The sequence below is a fragment of the Myotis yumanensis genome, unplaced genomic scaffold (genome assembly GCF_028538775.1).
Source record: "Myotis yumanensis isolate MYYU_CA2020_CCGP unplaced genomic scaffold, mMyoYum1.0.hap1 SCAF_3, whole genome shotgun sequence".
In the NCBI taxonomy this organism is placed as follows: Eukaryota; Metazoa; Chordata; class Mammalia; order Chiroptera; family Vespertilionidae; genus Myotis; species Myotis yumanensis.
The window spans coordinates 192,661,273-192,669,641 of NW_027223754.1; the positions used below are offsets into that span (position 1 = coordinate 192,661,273).

The window sequence follows — 8,369 nt, forward strand, 5'->3', positions numbered from 1 at the left end:
TCAATGAGAGAGACATCATTGGCCTCCTCCTGCACCACCCACTGGGGACTGAGCCCACAATCCAGGCATGTGCCCTGACCAAGAACCAAACTGGGACTCTTCTGTGCATGGAACAACACTCCAACCACCTGAGTCACAGCGGCCAGGGCTTTGTCCCTGTATCCTCCTATAATTTCTCACATAGGAAGCAAATGTACCCAAGGGACATGCTTTTCTTCTTACGGTATTTCTTAGAGAATTGCTTGGTAAATTCTGAAAAGACCTGAGAGACTCATATAGAGAAAAATGCGCTTCAGTCAGTATCATGAATGATAATATTCAAAAATATTTATTTTTATTCACATCAAATCAGCAAACACTTGTGGAGCCCTTCTGAAGTACAACGCACACGTTTCTCACGGTGGAATTGCGGCTGTGTTCATGTTCTTGGTCCTCCTCACCCATACATTAAAGGTGTGCTTTCTGTTCTTGAAGACTTCTCTTTGTCCAAAATATTTTTATCTGGCATTTCACAAATCCAAAACATATTTAAGAAACAGGCCATATCATTCCAATTTTGCTGAGGATTTTTAGAGTCTCTTATGGTGACGCAGTCCTCCACTGTAAATAAGTTGTTGGGCTCCCCTGCATCCCAGAAGCTGAAAAACATACACACACAAAACACAAAAAATGCCATGGGAGATTTTAAATCCCAGTAACAAGAGATAACGTGACCTGCTATACCAGACAAGCTACATTTGTGTTATTTAACTTCACAACAATTTTGTGAGGTAGGAATTATAATCTCTATTATACTGATGAAGAAAAGGGATTTCAGGAAAGCTAACCCATTTGTCTAAGTCATAGAGTTTGTCAGTAGTGAAGTTGAAATGGATCTTTCTGCCTTGTTTCCATTCTGTCATGCTCCCTCATAGACTAGACTTGGGATGAGAGGTTATGGGAATAACTGATGTCCTGGTGGATTTGTTTTCTTTGCACTCACATATCATCTCCCATTTGATTCCCTTCAGTCTACACAAAATTTGTATTAATTTAGGTGCATACTTCAATGGTGTTACAGTGTAGTAGTGAAGCAATTTTTAAAAATATATATTTTACTGATTTTTTACAGAGAGGAAGGGAGAGGGATAGAGAGTTAGAAACATCGATGAGAGAGAAACATCAATCAGCTGCCTCCTGCACACACCCTAGTGGGTATGTGCCAGCCACCAAGGTACATGCCCTTGACCGAAATCGAACCTGGAATCCTTGAGTCTGCAGGCTGACGCTCTGTCCACTGAGCCAAACCAGTTAGGGCAGTGAAGCAACTTTTAAAAGTATCAGAACATGTGAGCTATACTCTCAGAACTGACGGGAGCCCCTCCAATCTTAGTTCCCTCAAATGCTAAGTGAAAGGCATAATATCGATGTATCTCAGAGAGACATAACTTAGGTTAAATGAGATAAAGATTAAAACTTTGAAAACTCCAAATGCTGTGCTCTACTTCTGTAAAGCCATTATTAAGGAGAAAAGAGATGTTCACTCCATAGGAATCTTCTTTCTTCCTCAAATTACTATGTTTGTCTCATTTATTACAGTTTAGGAGCATAAAACTATGAATTCCACACTTTGTCCCTGATGCATTTCCAAAGTGTTAGTATCTAATTCTACTCCTCTTTTTTTTCTTTCATTCTTTTTATTTATTTTTATTTTTTATTGATTTTAGAGAGAGAAGGAGAAGGAGGGAGAGGGCCATAGGATCAGCTTCCTCTTGCACGGCCCCTACTGAGGATTGAGCCCACAACTGGGCATGTGCCCTGACTGGGAATTGAATCGGTGACCCTGTGGTGCACGGGGCGACACTCAATCAACTGAGCCACACAGGCCAGGGCTGCTCACTTCTTCATGTTTATCTACTCACCTTTATATATGAGATAGTCTTAGGAAACCAGAGCAATGGGATGGCCCTGAATATACTTCATGGAATAGAAGGAGGTTCTGAGAACTCCCCTCCAAAATGGGCTAACTAGGATTTAGGGTCGTGTTAAATTCTCCTACAAGAAAGAAGTTAATTACCTCAGAGACTCCATGAAAGGTGTGCCATCTACCCATTTCCACTGACCGTCAACCACCTGGTCCGTTAGTCCAATATAAAACTCTTTACCTTTAGGTTTTGCATGGAAAAGGAATTTCTATGGAAGATACACAGTCAAAAAAAAAAAAAAAGGAGATCAATTCTTTCAATTCTAAACAAATGTTGAAGGTAATTGTTATTTAAAGAGATAAAGTAGGACCTAGACTAAAGATGATAAACACATGGCCCTGAAACACAGGATGTCGTCCCAAAATGTACACGCACTCTAACAGCTAATTTCTATCACCTTTTGAACATGAAATGTATTTTAATAAACACTGCCTATATAATTATTCAAAGTGTGTATACATCTTTTGGGGAAAACCTATGTTGAGATCATAGAGGATTATCTTCTGATTTTTAAAAATTGTGGTAAAAATATACACAACATACAATTAAAAAACCAACAAAAAAGAATCTTCAACAAAGGAGGTTCTCAATAATTCAAAGTTTATCTACTGTGATTTGCAGCCAAATCTACTGCAGAGATTAACACAAAGTATTATTAATCACAACTTAGTGGTAATGGGTTCTATTTGCTTTGTCTCATTCAAATAGATTTATAAACATAATGGTCATCCTAAAAGGGACCCCACTCCTTTTTTTTTCTGCCTTGCTAAGGAACTAAACATGGAAATTTCTTTTTTACTTTAGGCTTTTCTAGAAATGAAAATAAATTAGAGTAGGCATTGACTTACAGAAATAGTAAGAAAAACATGCATTTTAGTATGTTCATTTAAAAATGTTCATTGTGGCCCACACACCATACACATGTATGGCAAAAGGGATAGATCATGTGAGGAATGCTACACCCACACTGGGGGAGTCTGTACTTGAACTACCTGTTCCTCCTCTGAGTTGATAACCACCAGATGAGCTCCCATGCTGGAGCAGTTTTTCACACTTTCTGACCAGCTTTTGGTGTTAGTAGAAAAAAAGTAGCAGCTAGATTGAAAATGTACCCAGCCCAATGGACAGCAATTCTTGACTGAACCTAGGAGGAGAGAAGTTTCCATGAATGTCCTATATGAACTAATTAAGAAAACAGAAAGTTTCATCAGGCCCTATGAAGTCTATCATTTATAGTTAGAAGCCTTGGAACCTGTTGGTCACAACCTCCCGCTACCCCCCTTCTTACTATCTAAGACTTTAATAATTCCTATGTCAATAAACACAAACAACCATAAATATCCTTGTCTTTTGAGACACAATCCTTATTTTCTAGATAAACCATATATACTATCTATCTTAGTTATGCTATTGATGTAGGGCCCTGTTAGCTGTTCTTAGACTTGCCAAGGTCAGAGAAAATTGTGATGCATTTTATCGGACTGGCCTCGAAGCAACCATCTCTCATGTTGCCCAAATAATGTACACTCAACAAAATCTCCAAACTGGTTCTTACAATTATAGAATTGAAGCCTTCAAATTTATTAAAAAATAAATAGTCCAGTCTCTCTTAACTTAATAGTGAGGAAATTATAACCCAAAGAAAGAAGTCATTTTCTAGTGTCATATGGCATTTTTCTAAGAGTTGGAAACTATATGGAAGAGCGTACAAAGCATATTGCTGAGCTGTTTCAAAATTTTCTATTCTATACATTTTTTCTTTACTTCATTTGGAAGCAGGTGAATAATAATAATAATGATAATAAAGTGCACTCCTGGGGATAACACTGCTCACCTCTAGATTTAGTGTTCAGATATATACCTCAAATTTATTCTAAAAGTTTGCTATAATGTCCCCAAGATTTCCTGTCTTCTTAACCAATTCCTTATCCTTCTATTACAGTACAGGCAAGATTTTACATTTTGTTTTTGAAAAACAGGACCTACTCAAACTACGTTTTTTATCCCAAAATCAATCTAGAGGCCAACAAATATTGATATGTAAATCTTATGTTCAAATTTGAGGAATATTATACCTGATTCATCATTGTAGCAGTTGAATTCCATGAGCTCATATGGCTGGTCCTTTTTCTCATCACAGAGTTGAAAGATGTGATATGTCACTGCAAGGACAGGGGCACCGTTAATATTTATTACTCTTTTGATAAAATAAATTTTATTATTTTTGTATTTATAACAGAATTGAGAACAATTACCATATTTTCTTACTATCTGCTTTTCGTTCTGCATGGAGAGGCACTGAGATTTACTTTAAAAAGAGGGAATTTATTACATGTTATGGTTTTTGTAATTTATAAAAATAAATGTACTTTAGTTCAGGCCCATAGGCCAAGAGAAGACAAATGTGTTAACATTCTCTCTCATGCCAAGTCTAACCCTCTCTACCCTTCCTTCCAAAAAGTGATTTGTCATGTCTCAGGCTTGTATCTCATAGAAGGGGTTCTACTAGTGAATGACAGAGGTACAAAGGGAAGCACTCAGGGCTACCAAGGAGATGAAAAATGTCTATCATTAAAATGCATCCGAGGTCACTGAAATTTGGTAACAGTTCTATACTAGCTGGTGTTTCTGGTTTGAGGAATGACCTGGAAATAAACAGAGGGGAAAGGTAGTATGTGAATACTCTTAATGGGAGAAGAGAACCCACAGGCAGCAAGGAAGAATTTACTCGGAATATTCCCCAGGAAGATTGCATTTGACCTTCAGCACTCACAAACACATCGAGTGATAAAACAGGCACTGAGTAGTAGGATGGAGGTCCCAGCAACAGTCCATGAGAACACTTGGGAAGAGAAGCATCCTCTCTCTGTAGAAAGACACAAATATGGCCCATCTTCCCTAAGCCAGAGGCATAATAAATTCTTGTTCAACCACACATATTTCCTTCCACGTGCAGGGCCTACACTGAGCTCTTCTCAAACCTCAGTATATGTAAAAATCATTTGGAGGGTGTGTTAGAACACAGGTTACAGGGTTACAACACAGGTTAACCCCCAGAGTTAAGACTTCAGTTAGAGCTGGTATGGAGCCAACAAGTTTCCCAGGAGCTGCCGCCGCCGCTGCTGCTGCTGCTGCTGCTGCTGCTGGTGGTGGTGGTGGTGGTGGTTTGGGGACCACACTTTTAGAACCACTAACATAATCCATTACTAATTTTAAGACGGATTCATGAAGTTGGACAGATGTGCCATTTCTCCTTTCCTAAGTCACTCACAGTTCTCCCCTTTCATTCTCTATCTTTCTTCCTTCCTCCCTCTCATCCTCTAACCCTCCGTTTTTCTTGTCTCTCTCATGCTCTCCTCTTTCTAGTGCCTCACTTCCCAAGTCCCTCGTAAAGCAATCATATAAAACATCAAATTCATCTAGTAGTTCCTCCCCCTTTCCTTCCCAAACAACATATTACAGACAAGGAAAGTGAGTTCCAGAGAAGTGAAGTGCCTTACCCAATGGGACACAGTGAATACCGAGAGGGCAGAAATAGCAGGCTGGTAGCCCTCCTTGAACTCAAGTCCAGTGACCTTCCCAGTATAACATGGACTCTTCTAACCATTCTTTCATGTTTCCTCTGTTTCATTCTCTGTCTGTCTTCTTTACTTTACTGTAGCCTTTTCTACAGTCCTGTCCTTCAACATATGTACCACCTCTTCCAAAAAGACATATCTGTGAAAGAAAAAGGAGAATTGCAAATTTTACCTGTGCTCTGTGATGCAGATGATTTGGATAAATTCATTTTTTTCTCTTTCACTTTTTCTCTCGCCCTCTTCCTCTCTCTCTCACTCTCTCTCTCCTCAGTTTCTGAGTCCAAGAGTATTTTGTTGGTAATTTTCAAAGAAAAGGAATCTTGAAGAATGAACACTTTATCTGTATTTTGGGAAGTTCAACCCCAAGACATAAGAATGTTCATTTGTTTGGTGGCTGTGTGCTCAAGTCACAATTTCCTTTCTTGCATAAGAAGGACAAGGAAGTTGATTGGACAAGTCTGTCTCCTTACTCCGGGCAGCAATAAAATGCAGAAATGATGAAATGGCAAGTATCAACAGAAGTAGGCTGACCTGGGGGAAATCCAAGTGCCTTCAAAAATATTGTTTGAAATCTTTTTGTTGGATAAAATTTCTCTGCCTCCTTCCAGGCCTTACTCATCCCTCAATGTCTCCCTGACACTTATGGAGCCCACCTTTGTATTCCCAGTCTCACTTTTGGTCTTTACTACCACACAATTGTTAACTGAAAAGGAGAGAGATTTCTTTATAGCACTTAGCAAAAAGCTGGGCACACAGTGTCAGTATTTATAATGTAGCAATGTGAGTTTCTTTTTATCTCTTATGTTCTTTTCTTTATTCTTCATTTGAAGCTCTTGAACAGCTCCCTCAAGGGATTAATTTCCAAAATATAAAAAGAATTCATACAACTCAAACCCAAACAAACAATCCAATTACAAATTGGGTAGAGGACCTGGAGAGACACTTCTCCCAATAAGACATACTAATGGCCAACAGGTATATGAAAAGATGCTCAACTTCACTAGCTACTAGGGAAATGCAAAAGAAAACTACAATGAGATACCACCTCACACCTATTTGAATGGCTATTATCAACAAGACAAGTAATAACAAGTGTTGAAGAGATTGTGGAGAAAAATAAACCCTCATTCACTGCTGGTGGGATTATAAATTGGTACAGCCTCTATGGAAAACAATTTTGGAGGTTCCTCAAAAATTAAGAATAGAGTAATCATATGACCCAGCACCCCTTTTCTGGGTACCTACTAAAGTTTTTTGAAAACATTTATTCACAAAGTTATATGTACCCCTATGCTTATTGCAGCGTTATTCACAATGGCCAAGACAAGGAAACAACCGGAGTGTCACTCAATAGATGATTGGAAAAAGAAGATGTGGTACATATATACAATGGAATACTACTCAGCCATAAGAAAAGATAAAATAGCCCGGCTGCTGTAGCTCAGTGGTTGAGCATTGTCCCAGGAACCAAGAGGCTACCAGTTCGATTCCTGGTCAGGGTTCAGTCCCCTGTGGGGGGCATGCAGGAGGCAGCTGATCAATGATGTTTCTCTCTCATCAATGTTTCTCTCTCTCTATCCCTCTGCCTTCCTCTCTTTAAAAAATCAATAAAAACATATTTTTTAAAAATATGCTATTTACTACAACAATATGGATTGATCTTGAGAATATCATGTGAAGTGAAATAAGTCAGACAGAAAAAGTCAAGAACCATATGATTTCACTCATATGTGGAAAATAAAATTGAAAGCAGCAAATGAACAAACAAGAAAAGCAAATAAAGGAAAACTCTTAGACACAGACAGCAGCAAACAAAGGGTAAGTGGTAAAGGGAATCAAATCTATGTGATGGAAGATGATTTCATTTTGCATGGTAAATACACAATTTAATATGCAGATAATGTGTCAAAGAATTGTATGCTCAAAACCTACATAATTTTATTAACCAATGTCACCCTAATAAATTTAATTAAAAATAAATACAATAAACAACCTAGATTTATAGATTTATATTCCTTTTATCAAAATGTTAGTATTTAGCTATTTTATAGCTCCACCTCAGTTGAACAGCCTCATGTATTTTGACTACTTTGAAACTCAGCTCAATTCCTTACATCACAACACAGCTTCTAAAGACTGAAGACTCAGAAAGTAGTTCAGCTCTTTTTCTGAATTATTTGGGGATTCTTGTTTTATATTGTAGCATATATTAGGAGAAATGAATTTGAATGTCAGAAGAAGCAATTTCAGCTAGGCATTAGAATATGCTTTCTGGGAGGTTAATAGATACAGTAATGTTTCATCTCCTTCGTTAACAATACTTAAGCATAAGATCAAACTGGACTCACTTGATTTAAATTCACAAGTGTCAGGAGGCATTAGTTATTTCTCTCTCTATATATATCTTGGTAATCCCCTCATGCAATGACTCATGACTTTCCAGATGTTAGGAAATATCCTTGTTTTCAAAGGGACTTTTTATTATTTCTATGCATTGGTCAATTTCCTGTGCATTCTCCATTTCGCAGTTATATAGATTTATTAAAGAATGTTTAAAAATTATACACATATATTATAAAATATAAACATATTTAATATGTGTATTAACAGCAAATGGCTTTTGACCAGTAAAAAGAGAGAAATTATTTAGTGAATGAGTTATATGAATTATTAAATGATGAATCACAATGACTACAGTCTTTTTTTTTCTTTTGTTAATCCTCACCTGAGGTGATCATTTGGTGCATGGGCCGACACTCTATCCACTGAACTACACTGGCCAGGGCTACCGTCATTTATTTATTATGATCAATCAGCAATAATCAAT

The 8,369-nt window shown here is 37.6% G+C and overlaps 1 protein-coding gene across 5 annotated transcripts; it reads right to left on the reverse strand.

Moving 5' to 3' along the window:
- Positions 1–308: 308 nt before the first annotated feature.
- Positions 309–5,933, reverse strand: CLEC4E (C-type lectin domain family 4 member E). Of its 5 annotated transcripts, none has more exons than XM_070407912.1 (7): positions 5,715–5,933; positions 4,738–4,830; positions 4,220–4,272; positions 4,040–4,126; positions 2,957–3,108; positions 2,057–2,172; positions 309–638 (listed from the first exon to the last, which is right to left on the reverse strand). In XM_070407912.1, the coding sequence occupies exons 2-7, from the start codon at positions 4,821–4,823 to the stop codon at positions 437–439; spliced, it is 696 nt and encodes a 231-aa protein (XP_070264013.1). In that variant the 5' UTR covers positions 4,824–4,830; positions 5,715–5,933; the 3' UTR covers positions 309–436. The 5 variants fall into 5 exon arrangements, with proteins under 5 accessions (XP_070264013.1, XP_070264012.1, XP_070264016.1 ...); XM_070407911.1 differs by having other exon boundaries at positions 5,465–5,933; XM_070407915.1 differs by lacking the exon at positions 4,738–4,830.
- Positions 5,934–8,369: the final 2,436 nt, after the last annotated feature.

What these genes read in the sequence shown, in the direction of transcription:
- CLEC4E (XM_070407911.1), bottom strand. Translation starts at nt 5,595, where the DNA reads ATGAAACAGAGGAAACATGAAAGAATGGTTAGAAGAGTCCATGTTATA. An exon ending in TTTTATCACTCGATGTGTTT is followed by an intron (nt 4,273 to 4,737) that starts GTGAGTGCTGAA and finishes CTCTTTTTAAAG; the next exon opens with TAAATCTCAGTGCCTCTCCA. An exon ending in CTGCTACAATGATGAATCAG is followed by an intron (nt 3,109 to 4,039) that starts GTATAATATTCC and finishes CTCTCCTCCTAG; the next exon opens with GTTCAGTCAAGAATTGCTGT.